The sequence below is a fragment of the Saccopteryx bilineata genome, chromosome 5, assembly GCF_036850765.1.
Source record: "Saccopteryx bilineata isolate mSacBil1 chromosome 5, mSacBil1_pri_phased_curated, whole genome shotgun sequence".
In the NCBI taxonomy this organism is placed as follows: Eukaryota; Metazoa; Chordata; class Mammalia; order Chiroptera; family Emballonuridae; genus Saccopteryx; species Saccopteryx bilineata.
Genome location: NC_089494.1, coordinates 80337159 through 80362647, shown reverse-complemented (window position 1 = coordinate 80362647; position 25489 = coordinate 80337159). Strand labels below are relative to the sequence as shown.

The 25489-nt window shown below is 39.8% G+C and overlaps 1 protein-coding gene across 1 annotated transcript in view; it reads left to right on the top strand.

The window, feature by feature from the left end:
- The first annotated feature begins 382 nt into the window (after positions 1–382).
- Positions 383–25489, top strand: part of GALNT5 (polypeptide N-acetylgalactosaminyltransferase 5) — a 43895-nt gene continuing 18788 nt past the window's right edge. Inside the window, exons 1-3 of the mRNA XM_066232787.1 lie at positions 383–2334; positions 18415–18581; positions 20956–21075. Of these exons, the coding sequence (XP_066088884.1) occupies positions 881–2334; positions 18415–18581; positions 20956–21075 (1741 nt within the window). The 5' untranslated portion in view covers positions 383–880. The remainder of the gene's footprint in view (positions 2335–18414; positions 18582–20955; positions 21076–25489) is intronic.

The window sequence follows — 25489 nt, the reverse complement described above, 5'->3', positions numbered from 1 at the left end:
TTAGAAACTTTTACAGCAATATGACAAGTTATGTTTATACCTATTTAATCAAATAATAAAAATAGACTAGTTTAAAACAAACAGCAGATTTACAAAGAAACATTTTGATAAGCTCTCAAGGAAGGCTAATTACACAACCACCTCTGGGGTTGAGGTTATGCTATGCTCCTTCTTTAAACTGCTTTCTCTGAAATCTGAAACATTAAGGTCAGTGATTAATTGCTCAGACAGATCTTTGGGAGACCTGGGCACCACAGGGTTAATGAGCAGGAATCGGGTAGGTGGGGTTACACACCAGGAACACATGCCCTCCAAGTGAGATAACTTTCTCTTTAATTGCCCTAAAAACATACACACTCTCACATGACACGGAAGGTGAGAGCTGAATGAAGTTTTCTGGGTACTGGTTTGAAATGTTTTCCTTATGAGAAGTGGTGTTGAGTTACAGCATGTCGACTGAAAACGGGGAGGAGAGAAGCGGCAGTCACAGCCTGGCCCCCACCTTTCCTTGGGCTTGTAGGAAGGTAGACGGGGGCTCCCGGAGACAAGACGGAGACAAGAGGAGTGATACAGTTGAACTGTCTGGCAGCTGGAATCAACTGCTCCCAGAGTGACCTCAGGACAGTGGTTGGCAGGGTTTCGCCAGGGGCCAGCCTGCAGGCACAGATGCTCTGCTGTGCAATGCCACGCAGGCAAAGACTGACAAGCGGCAGGAGCTGAGCTTTCCCCTTGGACTGCTATTTCCTGCTGTGCTCAGGGGAGAGGGGCACTTTCTGGCAATTCTGCTGCTGCTGCTGCTGCTGCTGCTACTTCAGCTCCTTCTCCACTCAAGGTAAGCAGGCTCAGAAGAAGGGCAGGCTGCAAGGGAAGCCTCTGTACCATGAACAAGATCCGAAAGTTTTTCCGAGGAAGTGGGAGAGTCCTGGCATTTATATTTGCAGCTTCTGTCATTTGGCTGCTCTTTGACATGGCAGCTCTCCGCCTCTCATTCAGTGAGATCAACACTAAAGTCCTGAAGGATGACATCGTCCGAAGGGAGAGGATAGGGTTCAGAGGTCAGCCAGACCAGATGAAGATCCTATACAGCAACATAGAAGAGTTGAAGCCCCCACTAAGGGGACACAGGAAGGGTATATGGGGCAAGGAAAACCTTAGGAAGACTGAGGAGCATGTATTTAAGGTTGAAGATGATTTGGACCAAACCCAGAAGGAAAGGAAAGGAAAGAGTGCTCCAGGAAGTGTCAAAATTTCACCTTTGTGGCATCCTGGACATCTGCAGACCCTCCCAGTGACTTTTACTAAGCTGATGATAGAGGGACGTAATGCCAAAAGTAAAGCCCACTCTCGCTCTGAGACATCAAAGCAAACGACAGTTCAGGTGGCTTGGAAAACTACATTCACAGCAGCAAGAGGAACTTCATTGCCCAAAATATCTGTACACACAGGACCTGTGGGTATAAACCAGGAGGCCCAGAAAAGACACAGTAACAGCAGCGACAGATCAAAACATGCAGATGAAAGAAACCTGAATGTGACCATCAAGCTTAACAGTGACGGATCAAAGCAGCAATCACAGGCAGTAGCAAATGAGAGGACACACCCTGCCAGCCTGCCAGTGCCAAAATCCAGGGAAGCTGTAGCCTTAAATAAAACTGAGACTCAGAGCAAAGAACTAAATGCATATAAACACAAAGCCAATAAGAACCTTCCCTTTTCCAAGCTCATTGCCAATTCAAATCACTTTAAAAAGCAATCTATTAATGAGACACAGTTGGGAGGTTTGCCAAAGGATGATGGAGCCAAAGTGGCTGGTGGGAAAAAACTCAATTTCTCTGAAAGCCACTTTGTGATTATAACCAAGGAGGAGGAGCTAAATACAGACACCAAGCAGGTCCTCAATCCTAAAACCAAAACGGTATTTCCTTTAGTATTGGATGAAAGCCAAGAGAAACACATTTCCAGGAATAGAAGTAAAGCATCTTTCTCTTCGCTTGCTCTACAAAGAGCAACAGTATCTCAAACCAATCAAGTCTTAGCTGGGGGGCTAAAGCCAGCAAGAAACAGCGTAACTGCCAAGGTGCAGCATGAAGAACTCAACCAAGGTGATGCCAAAGACCTTTTACCTGAAGACCGCAAAATGCACCAGGTATTAAGCATTGATATGACACTTTCCCCAAGGGACCCCAAAGCTCCAGGTCAGTTCGGACATCCTGTAGTTGTTCCCCATGGAAAGGAGAAGGAAGCAGAAAGAAGATGGAAAGAAGGAAACTTCAATGTCTACCTCAGCGATTTGATCCCAGTGGACAGAGCCATTGAAGACACAAGGCCTGTTGGGTAAGATTCATTTCTCTTCTCTTTCTTCCACACCAAATATTTTGGCTCTGATATAGAGATTTATTTCTAGATAATTTTGTATGATTTTTGATCACCTAAAGAACTAAAGCAATATTAACAATTAGACAAAGTTCAAATAGTCTACCACACACAAAAAGAAAACTTCCAATCTCAGCATACCGACTGGGTTCTCTTTCTACCCTTATTTCTCTGAGACTTTGACTTTACCTCTACTAGCTTATGTTTTATTTCCTTTTCTCTATTGAAAACATAAAATGATTTGATGAACTCAATTTCTAATGAGGCATAGATGAATCATAGAGCTTAAAAGGGAATTCCATTAAAAAAAGTGACAGTGAATTTCCATTTTCAAAACTTAACATTGTTAGTAGGTTTGTCAGGAATATATCTGGGAATGGAGCACAGACAAGCTTTCTAGGCCTCCATAAGATCGGATCTTAGCAAGCAAAATTCTGCCTAATCGTGAGTAACGGTTGCCATAAAAACAAGGGAAGAAGTGACTTTTCTCCCTAAAACTTAGTATCTACTGTAGATGAGGATGGTAAATATTTCAGGAGTTCAGTTATATGGGAATAATGATGTTAAAAAAAAAGTCAATCAGCCAATAACTAATAAAAATTAAAAAAACTTGTGCCAGAGTATAATAATAACTGCTTATATTTCTAGGTGTAGCACCGTTTACAAAAAGCTTACATACATATACATCAAGTGAATTTCATAAGAGCCCTAGAAAAGAGGCTGCAGATATTATGGGTTCAAAGTAACAGATGACGTGCTCAGAAGTTATATCACTTTCCCAAAGTAGCAGAGCTCTAAAGCTGCCCGGTGAGCCTCCATGATCCAGTGCTTCAAGGAATTAAATTCCTACGGCTACATCACCAGAATGTGGATCAAGTTAGCTACATGATCTGATTCAAATACAGTTGGGTTCCCACCTCTTTTTAACCCTCTCATAAGTTAGGGTACTTTGTAGTCATACATTCATTGCCCATTAGTATCAAAGCTCCACATCCGCCTCAATATTCAGGGCCCTGAGCCAAGCAATGTCTGCCTGGAATTTGGAGTTTAGGAATGTCAAGATTCAAACTTAGCACATGTGGTCTGTAAACAAGGGCTTTGTTTAGCTTCTGTAGAAAACTCTTTTTTGTGACCTAGGTAGGCAGTGTTACAGGAGAAAGACAGATAGATATAAATGAGTTTGTACACATATTAAAAAGGGCAACCTCTTTACTTTGATGTTAGCTACAAGGAGGTCGTTATCCACTCTCTTAGCCTTTAGGCAAATGACTATGAGACATGCACTAATTACCTGCTTAGACCAACCACTGTTCCATTCACGTTCCTCACTCTGGTGAAACTCACCAACCTTGAGAAGAACACAAAGATACCCAAAATGAAGATGAAGAAACTGAGGGCCTGAGAAGTTAAGTTGTCTGTGGTCATAGAGCCAGCAATTATAAAGAAATGATGAAAATTCATGCTCAAAACTATGCTATGTTTATCTCGCATCTCTTGCTTATTACCTCCCCCCAAAAAAGATCCTAAAAATTTTGTTGGACCAGCTTTGATCTGAAATTCTGTATATTACATATCACATATATTTCACTTGATTTACATACCTGCCAGCTTTGAACACAAATGTGAGGGAATGAAGTAGTAGTTAAAATAGCTCCATTTCAGCATCACTTCAGTGGCCCGGCTATAGGTCCCGGGGAAGAGCCGTTGCACGGAAGCACAGGCTGCGGTTCCAAACCAGAGAAAGGGCAATTGTGTGAAGGCCAAAGCAAGTAATAATGATGCTATTATGCATGTGATTTATTGAACGCTTGCTGACTCCCAGCACTTGTTAGTTTCTGAAATTTGGTCCGTGGAGGTTAAGGATTGCAGCCCACGAAAGTTACTTTTACAGGCATGCTCTGTCTTATGAAGAAGGCTGTCCGGAATGTCAGAGAAGCTGACACGTGTGCTTGTGAGGATGAGTCAGACACATGCGGCCGGGTCCCTCCCTCTTATCACACAACCCACCCTGGCTAAACACAGCTGCTCTGGGCAAGCTGCCTTCCTGATGCTACACTCCACCAACAGGATGGAGGTGGCAGTTTAGCCACCAAGGATCCTACTTACAGGACTGCCTGAAGTATTTAGAGCCCTTTCGTGCAGGGAACCAGTGTGACTAGTAATTCCAGGTCCTGAGTGGGAACGGGGCAGAATTAAGAAAATAGGCTTAAAGAGAAAAAAGGATGGGCTCAGGAGGACTCTCTGCAATGCAGAAGCGAGTCTCCACCCCCCTATCTGTTTTATTTATAGGGCAGAGTGAGGTCATTAGCAAATCAAAGAGATCATTAAAACAAAGTCACATTTCCAAGGCAACCCAAGAATTCTCCCAACTGCAGAAAACCCTCTATCCTGCATAACATCTTCACATCACAAAACAGAGGATAAAATGAAAACTGCCTCCAGTCTTTCCGAGGGACATGGAGGGTAGGAGGAGTATAAACACTCCAGCATCACAACTAACATGGATGTGTGAAGAAAAACTTTGCCTTTAGCAACTTCACCAAGCAAGTGAGGTGGGGAGGGGGGGTTGGAATGAGTGCAAATACTCAGCTTTATAGCCAATATGGAGGAGTGTGGGGGAGAGCTTAGCCTTTTGCTAAGCCTTGAACTTACAAAGGCTTTGCCACTTGCAGTCTCCCACACTTTCATGCCATTCTTTCTAGGAAGGACAAATTTCTTTTTTCTTTTACACAAACACACTTTCTCCAAATATGTGCAAAATATGTATTCATAGGGATTAAGGTTAGAAGGAAATACAAGTGAAAAATATTTGATTCATCAAATCGACAGGAATTGGACTGAAGTTTCCCTTGATTTTATTTATTTTCAGCTTTGTTCAAAAAGTATATGAGATGGCTTATAAGAATACACATTAAGATTCTTTTTGAGATAATACAATTTAAAAGTAAGCATAAGAGAACAATTGTTATAGAATATAACGACAAAGTGTGTGTGTATGTGTGTGAGAGAGAGAAAGTGAGAGAGAGAAGAGAGAGAGAGAGAGAGGTGGAGAGAGAAAGAGAGGAGGAGGATTGTCCTTAAAATTAGCTACAGTAGCAGCCCACCAAAACCTTTGTATCTTAAAAGTTCTGGGGAAGATCTCCCTTACTCTCCCTGACTGCCTTTTACATTCTCCCAAATCCACCATTACAAATTGATTAACACAGTTACTGGCATATCTTAACTATCAATTGAATATAGATTGAACAAAAAAAATGGATAAAAACCTGAATTTGCTAGTGGATTTACTTAAATTCAATCCCCTTCCAAAAAGAGAATAATAACTAGTTACCAGTTAATATCTTCTTAAGGAAGATTTAACAGATATGCTAGGAGGAGAAGGGGAGGAGAAAAGCAGGACAAACTCGCCCGCTCCAGTTCTAAAATCAGATTATCTTTTCCAAAGCTGCTCCCCCCTTGTTTTCTCCTGAGTCCTAAAACTGTCTTTAAGAAGTTAAGAGGCAATCACAACCTTTCCAAAAGCACAAGAACTCCTTTCTATTATCAGCATTTTCCTCACTGTCCTTCTCAGTGCCACCCATGTTTCTGCCCCTTGCAGTGCAGCGATAGCTTTCTGGATGTGCTGTTCTCCCCATTATGGGCTCTCAGAATGAGGAAGGACAGTATCATTACCCTTTTCTACATAGTATGCTCATTACCATCCACTGATCTTATCTTTTTGTTAACTAGTTCCTTCCGACAGACTCCACCACCCTCACCTTGCATGGTCCTCAACCATTTTTTCCACATACGTCTTAATCTGACACTGCTCAAAATCCAACTGTAGTTTACCTGCCGCTGGACCACAATTTGACTGTGACCGCTACATTCCAATGACCCTTACTGCTCTTGTAGTTATTAAAGCACTCCTTGTTGTATGCTCTCCACTAACTAGAGCCTCGAAAATCTATTTTGCCTTCTCAGTGAAATTACAGGTTTCTGAGGAAAACTGTCTTTTACTTTATTTTTTCTTCTTAGCACTGACCACAGTTCAGTGTACTCAAAAGATACAAGTTTACACAGTATGGTTTTAAAAGACATGTTTCTCTGAAATGATTTTTAAAGTTGACACTTATTTTTAAAAGTAAATGAGAGGTAACTGTTTAAATGAATCTTGCAATGAGTCCTTTTATAAATTAATAATGGCTTCCTAACTTTTCATTTTGAATATATGGAATATGGCAGTGTCATGTTAAAGATAAACACATCTTGTTCTAAGTCTACAATATATTCATTAATTTCTGTTTATTCTTTCTTTGTGAGTTTATTCTTTAGTAATATTTTTTGTTATTTTTTTATTTTAATGTTAATAAAGGACACTGTTAAGGGAGGAAAATCTCCTTTTTACTTACAAGAATGCTTTATGTCAGTAAGTAAAATACAATTCACTTTTGCCTATAAAGTATGTTTAAAATAAAATGCTTTTTTGACAGTCAATTTGAAGTTTCATATTGAATTATTCCTTTATAAAAAGCTAATCCTTATCATTCTTGCTGTTATTAGTACAGTTTGTTTCTGTAAGCAATAACCAATACACCATACAAGTGTTGTTAAAACATGGTCCTGTCTACTGAAAATGCAGGAAAATTCTACTTAAAGAAGTCTGTCTTTTGGCCTGCAGCTAAAGTTAAGATGAAACTCCATAAATAAACTCTTTAAGAGTACACTTCCTGAATCTGTATTTAGAGAAAAATGACTCAAACATGTTTTGCTGCCAGCATTTACTTTTTCAAGTACACTAAGAATTACAGCACACTCCTCTACTACTGCTGTGTCGTCATGACTTGACTCGATTGTTCCATTCAGTGCTTGCTTTTTGCGCAGAATGCTGGCAAGTCCTCAGTAAAGTGACTCAAATTGGTCTTTATTCTCTTAGCCCGGAGCTGGAACTGTCAACCAATAATTTGATTCCTTCCTACACAGCTAAAGAGGAATTTCTTTTGGCACATGTGAATAGCAAAAGATAGCACCATGCATTTGCCACAAACCAGTCTAAATTACTGTGGGGGGGGACTTTCTGGAACCTTACTTTCCATCCCTCCCCCTCCCTTTTCAACCCTTGTGAGGTCAGAAACCTTAACTAATGAATTACCGAAGGAGGGGGAGAGGAAGAGGAGGAGGAGGAACTAGGAGAGGGAAAACAAACTGATCTCATAGCCTTCTAAACTTTCGGCTCCTAAAGGTTTATCAGAGAAACTTTAACAAGAGAAACTTTAAAGTTGAAGGAAGTCTGAATTCTTTTTTTTTTTTTGTATGGGATAAATATTTTAATCAACAAGAATGCTTTTGTGACTAGTAGTGGTTGGAGACATTATACAAAATTGACTTGAAAAGCTATCAAACCTCCCTGAAAAACCAAATAGGGGCGGGGGGGGGAATCCTACAAGATAGATTTTAAAAGATTCTTTCTGGATTTCACCCTTATGAGTCTACTCAATGTAACGGTGCCTTTGAAGTGTGTGTACGTGCACGTACCTGTACACTTGCGTGTACGTTTATATTCTTGTGTGTGTTATAGCACAGTGCACTATTTTACTGAAAAGTGTAGGGGATCAGAAAGCGACAAGCAGAATTGGTTTAAAAGGCACAGGCTAGACTATAACATAACAAAGGTCAAATATTGTTAAAAGATGATTACAGAGCCTTTTTTATTCTTTCTTAGATTTTTTTTTCATTTATTCACTTTAGAAAGGATGTGGGGGGGGAGAAGCAGGAAGCATCAACTCCCATATGTGCCTTGACCAGGCAAGCCCAGGGTTTCAAACTGTCGACCTCAGCGTTCCAGGTCGATGTCTTAGCCACTGCGCCACCACAGGTCAGGCCAACAGACACAGACTACCACACTTACCCCATAACTAAGGGAATTGTAAGGAGAAAGACGACCAGAAGAGAGGAATGTAAAACATTTCTGCTGCTAATTCAAAGAGAAGAAAACAGTTTAACAGTGTCTAATTACCGTATTTCCCCACTTACAAGACAATCCCATGTATAAGACACACTTTAATTTTAGGGCTCAAAATTTGAAAAAAAAAATGCATCACATAAAGTTATTGAACTCATGTTTTATTCATCATAAAATTCATACAACTTCTCATCACTTGTCAAAACTCCCATCTATTAGCTTGTTCTCATCTGTGTCTGATGACAAATCACTGTCTTCAACAACGAGCATGAAAACAAGTGCAAAAAAGCAGAAAATGCAAGTAAAAAAATCTATAACCACTGTATAAGATGCACCCAGTTTTTAGACCTCAGATTTTTCAGAAAAAGTAAGTCTTATACATGGGGAAATACGGTAATGAAAACTCAACAATGTTAAATTAAATCAGTGACTTTTTCTCCTAAATACGGCCAAAGACCCAGCAATATTTCTGGGAGCAAGTATTAGTAAATGTAGAAATTTAAACCTATTTACACTTCTTTTTTACACATCTAATCCAAGGCCCAATTAACCACTGGCCTAATTTTATCAACTTCTTGCCATAATATTCCCGTGGCCACTCTTGTGCCAGAAAATAACTTCCCATCAGGTGTTCCAACTGACCCATTCAGACTAGCAGCCTCTCAAGAAGGAATTGATTTTTTGCTCAATGGTCATAAAATTAGGGGGAAATAGCAATGTTTCGAAGTTCTGTTTTGTTGTTTGCTTTCAGAATGAAAGGAGCTGGTGTGGTCCTCTTTATGAAAGCAAACAAACAAACAAAAAACTCATTACCAGGGGGAAAGAGGGGTTGGGGGAGGTAAAAGAGGGTAAAAAGAGAATTAATAGTGATGGAAGGAGACTCGACTTGGGGTGGTGAACATACAATACAATATGCAGATGCTGTGTTATAGAATTGTACACCTGATCTATTTAATCCTATTAACCAATGTTACCCCAATAAATTCAATTGAAAATAAATTTAAAGGTTTATAGTATTCAAAACTAAATCATCTTCTAAATTGCCCTAATTCTAAAACTTTGGTATACGGATGTGTGTGAGAAGGAGCAATACAGAAACATAGTATTTACAAGGCCTTTAAAATATGCATCCTCATTTGCTTCTTAAAACCATTCCTCAAGGCAGGTGCTATCGTCATCCCAGCTTTATCTGTAGAGAAACAGACTTAAAGAGGAAACTGAGGATTTAGATTGTGGCAGATAATTCAGATGGTGACAGTTCATTTCATTCTGTGGGCTATTTGCTCATTGATTATCTTCCTCATGAGCTGGGCACACCATGTCAGGCAGCTAGGACCTTTCATCCTTCACATCATCAGTGTTATCCTGCCAGGGGATAAAGTGTTACCTCTCCTTATTAACAGATGAAGGAAAAGACCCAGGGAAAGGTGACCTGCCCAAGGGCCCCAGGCTCACAAATGGCAGGGTTGGGACTCAACCCAAGGTCTTCTGATTCTTCCTCACTCAGTAATATTCTATTGCACCAGCTGGTTCTCTCCCAGACCCCAGCCACTCCTCTCTCATAGTGAACTTCATCATTCCACCTTGCCTCGGTCTCTAAGGCTATCTGAATAAAGAGAATCACTCCCTTGCTGAGTCTCAGGAAAAAATAAGTGCTTATTTAGCTTATTTATGTTTCAAGCAATGTGTGTGTGTGTGTGTGTGTGTGAAAGCACACAGATTTTTATATGTATATATGTTTTTATTCTAATCAATCCACACAATAGCACTATGCAAGACATTACCTTTCATATGATTTGCAGAGGAGAAAAATGAGGCTCTAAAAGCCACACAATGTATATCTGCTATCTCAGCAAGCCAATAGCATATCTGGAATCAAAAGAATATATCTTGACTTCTATTTCTAGTTTTGGGTTTTTTTCCATAGGCTATAGATTCTCTTCCTTTGTTTCTTTATAATCATTGACTTTGGCTGAAATGAAAATATCTCTTTCTTATGTACAGGTCAAGGGGGGTATGAGAGGAATTGCTTTGCATGTTATGTACCTCATCAGAGAGAAAATTTATAAGACATCATTTTCTATAGATCACTAAGCAGAGGTGATTTTTTAAAATTGCCCAACCACCATAGCTCAGCAGTGAACAAATATTCTGAGCTCCTACTAGGCAATCTAACATCGTAGTCTGCTTTAAAGGTGTGGGGCACAACGTTCTGAGGCAGTGGAGGGTACTTACTAAAGGAGCAAGAACAGAATAGCCAGACCTGGCCTGAGGGAGGGCAGGAGTGTTTGAGCTCTACCCTGAAAGATAGGGAGTTAGACAAGTGGGGGAGGGGGTTAAATGGAGTGATCCATTGAGAAAGTGTGGGAAATCTGACATTCGGTGAAACCACCTACTCAGGGCCTTGTTAAGGTTCTTCTACAGGCTCATGGGAAACGCTGAAAAATTTAAAGCCATAGAGAGAACAATTTAATTTACATATTCTCAGAGGGAAGCGAACCCTATGGGTGAATAAGGCTAAAGCCAAACAGCCACGGAATGTTAATATATACTAAATGAAGCTGCAGAAGCAACCTAACCCAGTCCCTTATGAGAAAGGAAGTGCTTCATCCAAGGAGAAACAGTACTGCCCCGAAGTTGCCCTAAGCTGTGCCCAGAACTATTTCTGCCACCTCACACCCCCTCCTGCTCTCCTCCTACCCACCCCAATTTCACTCTGACAGCTGCCTGCTCAAAATAGACTATTGTAAAAGTGACAAGTGCTGATGCTGGTGGTTGACATGGCTAAGCCTGAGTCCAGCAGCTCTGATACACGGTTACCTCAGGAACCGCCGCTGCAGCTGGCTTCGTTCTTCAGAGTTCAGGTGATGAACGAGACTGAAATCTTCTGAACTAGTAGTCAGGCGATTCTGACTGGATGTCACGAGTAGTGTACCCTAGAAATAACAAAACATAAAAGTAAAAATTTTATATAACTACACTTTCTTATCAGTAGGAGAAAAAGAAACTCCAATAATTCTAAGATCTTAGAGAAAATAATAGAATTCCAGAGAAAGCTCCACAGCTAGATGCCCGATTCTCTTTCTGGCCATCCCGGAGATCCCAGAGCCTGAGGAGTGAGCCCCCAAAGGCTCACGTCGGAGCAGCAATTGAATTGCAAATAGAAACTGAGAAAATATTCTCCTCGACCTTCTGTTCAAACCTGAGAGGACTGACACTTGACCTACTGTACTACATTTTGACACTCTTGGAATAAAATGAAAAATTCATAGACATGAAAGAATGTTATCGTTTCCTCCGTCTTCTGATTTGAAACCCTCTTTATTGGATAGGCTACATTCAAATCAAGTTGGTGGCTGAGCATTCAGCACACATAAGGCAAAAGGGTCTTGGGAAATGATGAGCCCTTGTTAGATTTGGATTAAAGGGCTGCCTGGGCAAAGGGCAATGTGCCCAGTCAAATGTGTGTATTTTGTACTGTGGATAATCAGAGGTCTTCATACGGTTTTCACCATGGAGCCTTAGAAGTATTTCATATCCATTATCTCATCACATCCTCACAGACTTTCTGTGATTAAAGGCATTGTGATCTTCATCCTAAAAGTAAGGAAACTGAGGTTCTGGGAAGTCACAGATCTGCCCTTGGTCATTCAGACAGTCAGTGTCAGAAAGGACTCATCAGAACTCAGTCCTTTATCATCTTTCTCAAGTTCGGGGTCTTTCTGTCCCACCACCGTACTGTATTATCTTGGTGTAGAACAATGAAACACCCACATTAGCATCCCCATTTGTTTTTACAAGTTGGATTGGCTATAGTAATCTAAGTCTAGACTTCCCCAAACAAATTAGATTGGATTAATTTAAGAATAGCATCAGGACCCTGTCCGCTTGGCTCAGTGGTAGAGCATCGGCCAGGCATGTGTAAGTCCTGGGTTCAATCCCAGTCAGGGCACACAGGAGAAGCACCCATCTGTTTCTCCACTCCTCTATCTTCTCTCTCTCTCTCTCTCTCTCTCTCTCTCTCTCTCTCTCTCCCTCCCCCCCTTCTCTTCCCACAGCCATGACTCAAATAGTTTGAGCAAGTTGGCCCCACATGCTGAGGATGGCTCCATGGTCTCACCTCAGGTGCTAAAATAGCTCAAATAGTTGCTAAGCAGCCAAGCAACGGAGTTGTAGCCCCAGATAGGCAGAGCATCCCCGGGTAGGGGGCTAGCCAGGTGGATCCCAGTTGGGGCACATGTGGGAGTCTGCCTCTACCTCCAGCTTCTCATTTAAAAAAAGAAAGAAAAAAAGAAGAAAGAAAGAAAGAAAGAAAGAAAGAAAGAAAGAAAGAAAGAAAGAAAGAAAGAAAGAAAGAAAAGAAAGAAAGACAGGCATGGGGACTGCAGATTCTAAATACCTAATTTTTGTAATAAATGAGCATAGAGAATAAAAATGAGATTTCTTATTTTCAAAAAAATATTACCAACCCAGAAATATCTCACATTTAAATTAAACTTGACTTTGCCTGTGATTACCCACCCAGGATAGCAGAAAGCAAGATTTCCAAAGGGCAAATAGGGGAAAGAAAGTTTACTTCAGTGTAGGATAACTCGAAATCATGTTTACAACCTGAGAAAACTAGATGACTGTCAGTATATAAGAATGGTGCGGGAGCTAATAATGCTGAAAGCCTTCCTGGTCTGATCCATAGTGCCCCCGAGCAAAACAGCATAGTAATGTGTGGAGTTTTCTAGGCACCTGATTATAAAGAATATTTAAGTGTGAAAGGTGTATTTCCCACTTACATTATAATGTTAAAAAGTTATGAGAAAAACCATCGATGTCTCTTCTGCCCTCCCTTTCATTTTCTACTCCTCTTAGCTTTACTTCCTCTCTCCCAAACTGAAGCCCAAGATGAAACATTAAATCATTTTCTAACAATACCCTCAAAATACTCTGACACTTTTCTTTCTACCTCATTTGCTCTATACTTGGATTAATCCAACAATTTGCTTTATCTCCTGCTACACCTAGGCTGCCAGAAATTAGTAGAGCAAACCACACTTGTATTTTGATTAGAATTTTGGGATATCCAAATTCAGGAAAGTGCTCGATGCCTCCTCAGAACTGTGTGTGTGCATGTGTGTATAGTTAGTCAGTACTGTCTCTCATTGTTCATATTGTCTATCCCAAATAGTCCCTATTTTCCCCAAGTTTCTACCCTATCACATTAGCAAGTAATCTTTCCTCCAATATGAGCTCCAAATTCTTTACACTTCTCATCCCAGACGTATAAATTTATCAGTACACATTACCACCTTTTTTACTTTTTATCTCAAGAAAAATATCTTTTCCCACCATTTAAACTTTTGATTTAAGCTTCATTCAACCATTCATGCAATCAATAATTATCAAATAAATACTATGTGCAAATATGCTAGAAGCTTCTGGCACTATAATAAGATTTGCCCTACCTTCAGGAAATTCTAGATGCAGAAAATAAAGGAGAAAAATCAATAAATCAATGCTCTGGCAGAAATACAAATGACTGTAAGAGAAAATAAAAGGAGCATAGCTAAATTTCAATTGAGTAGTCAGAGAAGTATCACCAGTGGAGGCAATATTTAAACTAAGACCTAAATGAACAGAAGAAGCCAGTTATGAAGCCATGAGGAGGGGAGAAGTCATGGTAGAAGTTAAAGAAACAACAAAGCTGAAAAAAGTTTAACATCTTTGAAGTAACTAAAGGAAGGTCAATGTGGCTAGGTGGAATGTGTGGTGTGATAGTGGAATAACCCACTAGCATTTGGAAAGATGGCCAGAGATCAAACCATACTGGGATTTTTAGGCTATAGTAAGAATTTTGGAATTTTCTTTCTTTTTTTCTTTTTTTACACTATCCCTTAGGAATCACTGAAGGATTTTAAATGGTAGAGTAGTGTGGATGTAGTGAAAGTGGAAATAGAGAGTCCAGTTACTAGACTTCAGCAATAATTCTAAAGAAACATGATGGGTGTTCAAGAGTAAGGGGTGGCAACAGAGGAGGTGTAACGTTGGAGCTGAGATATGTTTTGTCAACACAGTGAGCAGAAGTCCATGAGAGGTTGGTTTTACTGACAGTCAGTAAGAGAGTGCATTTACAATAACAGCCATGTTTCAGCAGCAAGGTAGGTGAGGATGTCATTAACTAAGAGGGAAGATGCAGATAAACTGGCTGGGTGAGGTAGGGTGAAATAAAGATTTCTATTTCACAAACTGATGTGTAAGATGCCTGTGGGACAGCCAGAGGTGATGTTAAATTGATTGGTTGAATATATGAGTCTGGAATTTAGAGGTGAAATCAGGCCAGAATATAAATTTGGAAGATAATATTTAAGGTTGTGGAAATGAATGAGATCATACATTGGCATAAGAAACAAAAACCAGGACCCACCTCTGAGAATCTTATGTTTAGAGATTAAGAAGAAGGAAAAGCTGAGCAGGAGACTGAAGGGGGAAAGCCAGAGAGCGATGGGTGAAAACTAGGTGAGTACAGTGTTTCATGGGACAGGAAAGAACAACAACAACAAGAGTCACTTGGGGATGTAAAACTTGTCAATTGAGTCAACTGCCCTGTAAGGCTGACTAAGGCAAGAAGAGAGGCCTTGCTCCACCATCACCGATTTTTTCAACTATCAGCTCTATGTGTGCCTTTCCTGAAGCTCATAAATATAATTCTGTTTTTCCCTACTCAAGAATGGGAAAGGGAGCAGTGATGACCTATTTGCCCTGCATCCCACTCAGCTATCCTATCTCTTTTCTTCCTAGGTTTTCTACCGAAAGAGTCTATAAAATAGTCCCCACTCCCTTATCAATCTTTTACTCTAAATTCTCTGCACTATAGTCCCATCTGTTCCTCCCTGGGGAACTTCATTCCTGTTACTTCTGGTCTTTGATGATCACTATCAGAGATTTTACTTTGTGGAAAAAGCATTCCAGAATTAAAAGTTTGCCTAATACCAAAATTATTTTTTAAATGCTGGAATTTTTAGCAATTATACAACCAAATACTATAAGCTTTTACATAATGCTTGGAAATGTGTCAATTAATATTTTCCTTCCTTTTTTTCTAATAGTTTTTTTTTATAATTGAGTTATACATAATAATATTATAATTCTAAATTTTAATATTAGAATTAATAATTGGATATCACAGATGTAACACTTCCATGATCTTCAAAGTATACATTTCTTAACTTCCAAGAAGATTCAAATATAATTTATTTATTTATTTATTTATTTATTTTCTGTATTTTTCTGAAGCCGGAAACGGGGAAAGACAGTCAAACTCCCGCATGTGCCTGACCGGGATCCACCCGGCACGCCCACCAGGGGGCGATGCTCTGCCCACCAGGGGGCGATGCTCTGCCCCTTTTGGGCATCGCTCTGTTGTGACCAGAGCCACTCTAGCGCCTGGGGCAGAGACCGAGGAGCCATCCCCAGCGCCTGGGCCATCTTTGCCCCAGTGGAGCCTCAGCTGCAGGAGGGGAAGAGAGAGACAGAGAGGAAGGAGAAGGGGAGGGGTGGAGAAGCAGATGGGCGCTTCTCCTGTGTGCCCTGGCCGGGAATCAGACCTGGGACTTCTGCATGCCAGGCCGACGCTCTACCACTGAGCCAACCTGCCAGGGCTCAAGTGTAATTTAAAAAAAAGTATTTTCTTACTTTAATAACTTTATCAATTCAAAGTAAAATAACCTTTGTTATTTTAGGGAGGGTACTCAACCATTCAAGGAAATAATAATGTATCATCTCTCTCCAAAAAAGTATACAATTGACTCTTCTTTTTTTTTATGTGAATTTATTTATTTATTTATTTATTTATTTTACTCTTCTTTTTTTTAAAGTGAGGTGAGAGCAGGGGAGGCAGAGAGATAAACTCCTGCATGTGACCCGACCAGGATCTACCCAGCAAACCCCCTAAGCTTGGCAACCCAACTATTTTTAGTGCCTGAAGCAGAGGCCACCAGAGCCATCCTCAGCACCAGAGGCCAACTTCCTCAAACCAATCAAGCCATGGCTGCAGGAGAAGGGGGGAGAGTGAGAGAGAAGAGAGGGGGAAAGGTTGAGAAACAGATGGTTGCTTCTCCTGTGTGCCCTGACTGGCAATCAAACTGTAACATGCACACGCTGGACTGATTCTCTACCACTGAGTCAACTGGCCAGGGCCTACAATTGACTCTTGAACAGGACAGGTTTGAACTGCATGGACCCACTTATATACTTTTTTTTTTCAATAAGTACACTTAGCCCTTCACATCCTCAGGTTTCTCATCCTCAGATTCAGCTAACCCAAAATCAGAACCAGTATTTTTGCATTCCGAATAGCAGATCGATCACTGAGATAGAAAATATTTTTTTTAGACCATGGTTGGTTGAATCCATGGATGTGCAGGGCAGACTGTAGAGTTAAAGTTATAGCTGGTTTCCACTGCACTGGGACAGGTGCTCATAAACCCCATGTTGTTCAAAGGTTAACTGTACATTCTTTCTAGGTGAATGATATTGGGCAAGTGATTTAACTTCTCAAACTTCAGTTTCCTTTCTTTGAAGAAGAGTATTATAACATGTGTCTCAAGTAGTTGTTATAGTGGTTGAATTTAATTATGGACCAACTGTAAAGTGCTGTAGAAATGTGATTTTATGGTGGTTCTTATCCATATTTACTTCTTATTTATGAACTAAGCAAACTGTACCAAAGTTATCTGGCAGAAGGGCCTGCTTCATGCAAAATGCTGCATCTACTGCCAGCTACTTTTCTTCTTGTGTTGTTAAGACTTCCTGAATGTTTATTCATCCACCAGCAGAATCTCCTTGATGAGATATGGAGAAAACCAGACTTGGACCAGAGTTTAAATCCCAACTCTGCCATTTACTAACATTATAATCATTATAATCATGGACTAGTTTCCCCATGATTTCAATTATTCACATATAAAAAGAGAAGGATAAGCTGTTGAAATAATATAGAGTACCTATAGTATTCACTTATGGTCATCATAATTTAATTAGTGCATTGCTAATAGTAGTTGTGGTAAAGGATGGCAAATAGTCTTTGTGAAGTTCCACTGGGCACCACCTTATGAAAGTAACACAGGCAGGAGATAGGAAAATGCCATCTGTGAGGCAGTATACAGTATAGGCACGGGGAGTGAGGGGTGGGGAAACTTAGACCAGTTACCACCCCCTGAATGCCAACTCTCACTATAGGTTTCTTCTTATTTCTATTCCAGCAAAATGATTTCAACTATGGCTAATCATTAGCAGAGAGAGTCCCAACAAGAAACACCAAAATAGCTAAAGAAGCTGGAAAGTTTAATTATTATATATACATCATATATATACATATTATACAATTTGGTGTGTATGTGTATATAATCTGGTATGAATGCCTTTACATGCAAAGTGGAAGAAAGATATTTCCCTTGGCATTTGGCAGAAGGCCACCACATACTACTTGGTAGTCTTATGTAAATTGCAAATGTTCTCTTATGGTGCATAGTCTAATTAGGATAACAATAGCTGCTATTTGGTAAATTTCTGTGCCAAAACTATGCTTGACATTTTAGGTACATTCCCACTAGGCTGTAAAACTTGGTTCAGTGAGAACGCTTTTCTGATCTTACAGATGAGGAAATTGAAGCAAAGGGAGATTAAATAAGATATCAATGACAAAAGCTCTTAGAAATATTGGTAGTGGGATTCAAAACAATGTCTAAACATCTGCAAGGCCAATATCCTTTCCACTACAGTGTGTTGCTTCCAGAGAAAGTTCCCATGTCTTGCATTGTTAGTTCTTTCATAGCAACTACTATGACTATTCTTCCTTTGCTCTTTTATTTTGTTTATATTCTTCATAAGAAAAAGCATACAATAGAATTCTCTTTGATATATATAGATAGATGAGTGAATGAATAGAAAGATAGATAGATAGATGATAGATGATAGATAGATAGATAGATAGATAGATAGATAGATAGATGATAGATAAACAGACATATAATCACACACTCTGTAACTTTTAAAACTATCTTATGGATCTTGGTAACATATCGCTATGCTCTGCTTGTGTTCTGCCCCAGGTGTGCAAAGCAGCTAGTTCACAATAACCTCCCAACCACCAGTGTCATCATGTGCTTTGTGGATGAGGTGTGGTCCACCCTCCTGAGGTCTGTTCACAGTGTCCTCAACCGCTCTCCTCCACATCTCATCAAGGAGATTCTGCTGGTCGATGACTTTAGCACCAAAGGTAAGAAAACCAATTCTGAACAAATCAAATTTTGATATAACACAATTACAATTTGGATGGATAGCAAAATTACAGAGTAATTTGGTAACACATATGCATTTTACAAATGCCAAGTCATTGTTTCTAACCACCATCAGGGCCCTGTTCAAACTTCCCATCAGCTGTGACTTCTCTGCCAGGTAGGAGTGATTTTCTAACTATAGCTCCTTGGAGAGGGCACTTTGAAGTTCCAGAAACAAGATGTTTCTTTTTATCGGATCTAATAGGCAAATACCCCGCAATTAATAGGATGCCTTGCCTATAACTAGAGTTAGAGTTAGATTCTATGGAAAATAAGGAAATATAAGGCTTATGGCTTTTTCCTTTAAGAGCAAGAATATATTATGTTTTCAATTAAGTGTTGAGACAAATTGCCAATAGGACAAGAGAGATGAGGTTGTAACAGGGTTCCTAAAGCATCTACCATGGTAGGGCTTTACATTTGTTTTGTTTTTTACAGAGGGCAGTCTCTCTCTTTGGATGGTCAAATAATTTGTGTATGTAAGTGGTCCCATGACTATCAAAGGTCCCGTGACTGCCATGTTATAAATTCCCAAAATGTAACCCACTTCCAAAAATTTTAGAAAATAGTGAAAAGATGGCAATAATAACAAAGCTTAGCTTTGATCCTGACCACAATGAAAGCCAGTTTTCTCAGCCTCAGAGATCCGACCAGAATCTCATGGAGCTCCAGGAGCAGCGAGACGCCTAAGGAAAAGTAGTTGAAAACTTAAAGAAAGCATAAACAGAAATAGTATGTAGTTACTAAGCAGATAATAGTCTCTTTAGGAATAGCATATTCAAACTTGGTGGGACATGAAGCTTCTATGGAGTCTCTTTAAGAAACATACACAGCCTGACCAGGTGGTGTCACAGTGGGTAGAGCATGGAGGACCCAGGTTTGAAACCCCAAATCACAGGCTTGAGCGAGGGCTCATCGGCTTATGCGGGTGCTCATCAGCTTGAGCACAGGGTTGCCAGCTTGAGTGTGGGATCATAGACATGACCCCAAGATCGCTGGCTTGAGCAAGGGGTCACTTGCTCTGCTGTAAACCCCCACCCCCTGCCACCGCGTCAAGGCACATATGAGAAAGCAATCAATGAACAACAAACAACTAAGTAGACTAAGGTGCCGCAACGAAGAATTGATGCTTCTCATCTCTCTCCCTGCCTGCCTGTCTGTCCCTATCTGTCCTTCTCTCTGTCTCTCTCTCTCTGTCTCTGTCACACACACAAAAAAGAAAGAAACATACACAACAGTGGTAGGAAAGTGATCAGCAGAAAAATTCCTATAAGCCATTCCCCCCCAGGATATCTGTCAACAGCTTAATTACACATAGAAATGACTGCAAGGCACATCAAAATACCTCATAAAATGACAAAAAAAAATGTTCTTTTAGCTGGATCCTTCTTTGGACATTTAATGAGACAGGCTAGGTGTGCTGGAGCACGCTGTCACAGTAGGCAGTAACAACGTTCGTAAGCAATTACAGCTGCAATATCTTCGTTATACAAAATTTCTAGTTTGCATACAATGCTTAGCCTCTTCCCTGGGCCTTAGATGAGGCTTTTGTAAGGGGCGGAGGGGTGGTACAACTTTGCTTTCAATTATTTCAAGAGAAATTTGCCCCGGTACTTACCAATATTCAAAAAAGGTGAACTCTCCTCTGTGTAATTTGGCAATATTGAAAAGAGGAAGTTGGGATTTAAGATAACAAACAGCTTAGAGTGCTGAATCCAAACAAAAATTCATCCAAGAAAATGACATCAGAAAATAAAATCACAGCCAAAAGAATAAAATTTCATTAGTGACAGCATGGATGGACCTAGCAGGTATTATGCTAAGTGGAAGTCAGACAGAAAAAGACAAATACCATATGATTTCACTTATCTGTGCAATCTAAAAAAGTAAAATAAAAATGAATGAACAAACAAAATAGAAACAGTCATGGATACAGAGAACATTCTGAGGGTTGCCTAATGGCAGGGGGCTGGGAAGGGAGGAAGGGGTGCACATTGCCAGTTATAAAAGCAGTCCCAGGCACGGAAAGTACTGCGCAGGGAATATAGGCGAAAATACTGTGGTAACTATGCCTGGTGTCATGGGGGTACCAGGCTTATTGGGCTGCTCACTTCGTAAGTTATATAAATGTCTAATCATTATGTTTTACACCTGGAAGTAATATAACACTGTCATGTCAACCATAATTGAAATTATTTTTTGAAAAATTTTAAATATCATAGGTTTTGAAGTTTGACATTGAAGAGGCACTACTTCTGATATTACCCAGAATTAGTTAAGTGATTTCTTATCTATCCTTAAACTCTGATATAGATTACCTAAAAGATAATTTGGATAAATACATGTCTCGGTTTCCAAAAGTTCGGGTTCTTCGCCTCAAAGAGAGACACGGCTTAATACGAGCCAGACTGGCAGGGGCTCAGAGTGCAACAGGTAAGAAGCTGCTAATGTTTTGTTTAGGTTACATTTTTGTTATATTGTAATCTTTTCCAAGTATCCATCAAATGTGAAATAATAATACAGTGCATACCCCTATATCTGTCATTTTTTGCAGTATGTGCTTTATCACACACCTACACAGACACACATCTAAATAGGCACACCTTTTTTCTGAGCTTTTGAAAGGAATTTATAGACTTCATGACACTGTACTCCTGAATACCTCAGTAGGCATCTTTGAAGAACAGAGACATTCACTTAAGCACAACTTTCATACCTAAATATCACCTTATATGTTATCTTCTCAAATTTTCTCATTGCTCCCAACATATTTTATATAGCTTTTTTTTTCTTTTCTTTTGAAATTTGAGATCTAATTAAATTTCATGTACTGTATTTAGTTGTTTGCTCTTCATAGTCTCTCAGTGTAGAATAGACAACTTCATGACTATTGCTTTCTTACCAGTAGCTTGTTTTTATTGCTTGTTTGTTTTTTATAAAGAGTATAGGCCATTTGTTTAGTATAATTAACATATCTGAAATTTCCTCTTTTCTCATGTCACCTACGGGACAAATGTTTTTGCCATAAATATAACATAGTATTTGACTGCAAATGATAGAAATTATGTACTTCCTATTTCCTCAAATCAAAAAGCCTATGATGTAAGGTTGTTGCAGTGTTGGTGATACTAATTTTGAGCACTTGGTTATGATGTTAAAAGCTAGAGCTTTCCTTTGGTAGAAGAAAGAAATTTGTGGGGTGATTTGATTGACACAAATACCATGTTTTCCTCGCAAGTCTTTATCTAATTATTTAGCATTCAGTGATGATTATTGCTTGAATCAATTATTACATTGAGGGCAACAAATTTATTTTTCTAATTCTATCATTTCTTCTTTTATTTGCAGGCATTTACTTATAAAAAAGAAATCTCTCTCTTTTTCTCTTTCCCTCCCTTCCCCCTCCCCTCTCCTCTCTCGCCCCCATCACTGTGGACTTACAGCTTTAAAAAATTCAGTGTGTGTATTATCAGCATTATTTGGCGGAGGGTGTTCAAATTGCTCCAAATTTGACCATAAGAAGTCCCTTCAAGCCTGTATCTTTTTTTTTTTTTTTATAATTTTATTTTTTTAATGGGGTGACATCAATAAATCAGGATACATATATTCAAAGATAACAAGTCCAGGTTATCTTGTCGTTCAATTATGTTGCATACCCACCACCCAAAGTCAGATTGTCCTCCGTCACCCTCTATCTTGTTCTCTCTGTGCCCCTCCCCCTCCCCCTTTCCCTCCCCCATTCCCCCCTCCCCCCCATAACCACCACACTCTTATCAATGTCTTCAAGCCTGTATCTTTTTAACCTAACCCCATCAGTATTTCAGAACTTCAAAATATTTTAATTCTCTTTTCTCTGACATATGTTCACTCTTCTGATACTCCTTTCTGTCTCCCAAGGAGCAATATGGCTCCTTTTCTTCCTCTCTTTTTAGTGTGTGAGTGTTGGTGGTGAATGGGAGGGAGTAAATTTTTTCACAGCCTCTATGAAAGTACCTGTATCTCATAAAATATCTGACCTTATATACCACTTATATGTATCATTGTAAACACTTTCTATATTAACTGACTTAATCCTCAAATAATTCTATGAAGTGGATACAATCATTTTCATTTCACAGATTAGGATATAGAGGCAAGTGAGGTTATGATTTGTCCGTGGTCTCCTAGCTGATGAGTGGTAGAGCCAGGATTAGAACGCTGAAATCTTCACCTCAGAATCTTGAGAGAGAGAGAGAGAGAGAGAGAGAGAGAGAAGGAGAGGGGGAAGGGTGGAGAAGCAGGTGGGCGCTTCTTCCATGTGCCCTGGCTGGAATCAAACCTGGGACTTCCATCTGCTGGGCTGATGCTCTACTACTGAGCCAGCCAGCCAGCCAGGGCTAAGATTCTTAATAATGAACTGCATTCAGAAAAAATTAAATGAAATTCCATATTTGATTTTCTATGGAAAGTAATTGTCCACAAACGATGTAAAACTAGGCTAGTCAGGACATAGTTAGTGGGTAACTTGTGAGCGCAGATCCGGGTGAAGAACACTCCCAGACCAATGGAAAGAGAAGTGCAGAAGTCCTGGTGCAGAAACATACTCTGTACATTCAAGTTAAAGAAAGAAGTTTTATTATGGCTGATGAATGCGGATCATAGAGAGAGAGGTAGGAGACTCATTTGGGGAAAAAGGCAAAGGGTAATCATTTATAAAGTTTTTTGCATCATTTAGGGAGTGTAGGCATTATTCTCAGTATAATGTGAAGCCAATAAGGACATTACTGAGGAGTGTAAGATTGTCTGACTTATTTTTTAAAAGCTCACTGTGCTCACTTTGAGGAGAATGGATATTAGCTGAGAGAGAAAGTAGGGACACCAGTTAGGTGGCAGTTGTAGTTGTCTAGGCCCCAGGGAGATACCAGGACAGGTGGAGGAAGTGGTAAGACTTAAAATATATTGCAGACATGGAGCTTACAGGACATGACGTCAGATAAGATGTGGAGAAAGTAGTAATGAGTGGAGTCAAAAAAGAAACCTAGGATTGGAAGGACTCTGAGCAACTCGATGGGCAGTGGAGTCATAACCAGAAGAGTAGTTGTGAATAGATTTGGGGTTCAAAATGAATTCTGATTTTGCCCATGTAAGTTTGAGATGAAAACTAGACATCCATGTAGATGTCTAAGAAAGCTGATGAATCCAGGACCATAAATGGGCTGCTTATAAAAAAATTTTCTCTGCCTGCAGAGAACACAAAGCATGGTGGTAAGGATCTCCATAATAGTCTAAACTGTTAGATGACAAAGGGAACTGTCTTCAGATGGGGTGTTATGAACTTGATCAACACAGTTGCCTAAATTCTACTCAAGTTCTGATAGTTACAACTGTAAACTAATTTCTTTGAATTTAGTAAGTAAAAAAATAATAATAAATTTCTTTCTCATTCATTAGTACCCATGAGTGCAATAGCTCAGTTCTATTTTCGTAACTTTCAAATTATTTTAACCATGACCCATATTCTGAAATAGATCTTCCATTGCAATCCAGTAGTGTTTTCGGAATTCTGGAAGAGTATTCTACAACATGACAAGGACAAAGCAGTGACTCTGATCACTCGCAACGTCCACTACACATTCAGGTTCGGGAGCTGGATAGGTTCTTCATCTGGATCTCATTCAGGCAAAAAGACCAGGTTCCAATCAGTTGTTTACTGGGAATGAGGAGTAAGAGAGGTCAAGTAGGATTTCAAATTGTGAAGGGCAGGCCATAATCAACGAATCTCCAGGAAAAGTGCTCTGTGTCAAAGCAACAGAAGTAAGAAGAGAGGGGGCCATTGAAGTATAAGGGAATAAATCAGCCAGCTGGCCTGCCAGGAGGAGGCTGTATTCAGGCAGGTTCAGTACTACACTCCAGATAGAGTAGAGATCAGATTTTCATTTCCTTCATGGCCTTTAGCAAAATACTTGACATGGCTGTGTGTATTCCAAAGAATCAGTTGGCTAACTTTAAGAAATGACATCTAACACCTGGTCAACTCTGAGGTCTTCTTAAGAGCAACAGGCCTGTAACTTTCTACAACTTGTTTCTGCTGAAGTTAAAACTGGTGGTTCCCTTAGCATTACGTACTTATAAACTTAAAATTACTATGAAATTAAGTGGGGATGCAGGTCCACATTCCTCAAGGAACCCTAAACATAACACTCCAGAACTAATTTGTGCTGGCAGCAGCCACCCAAGCTCATGGGCTAAAGATAAGTGGGAGTCCGTGCTCCAAAAGGAGTCAGCGCTGTGTGCACATTGAGTGGCTCTGGGTTAGCCAAAAATATAAATAAGTAAGTTACAATGAAACCCAGACACAAACTCCCTTCAGTGACTGCAGCACACCAGCTGTGCACCAAGTCAGTGTGAGGAGGTGGCTTTACTTTGTGAAGCTATGGGTAAAGCCTTTGTAATCGCCTATGGTAGAGCTTGAAAGATTACATGGACAAGAACCAGATTCTTTCAATTATTACTAATCACACACGCATACGCACGCATATTCTACATATTTGCAACAATTTTGATGCTGCTGAATTTGCGCTGAGAAAGAGTATTTCCCAAGTTAATTTTTTAAGAAAGAATTCTTAAATATTCCTGGTCTCCAAGTATTTTCTCTTGCAATTCTTTTTTTTTTAAAGTGTGATAAAATATACATAACAAAATTTACCATCTTAACAATTTTTAAGTGTGTAGTTCTGTACTGTGAAGTATATTCGCACTTTTGTGCAACCAATCTCCGGAACTCTCTTCATTGTTAAACTCAAACGATGTACCTGTGAAACAAGTCCTCAATCCTCTTCCCTTCCCTGTAACCCTTAACTGCTACCTC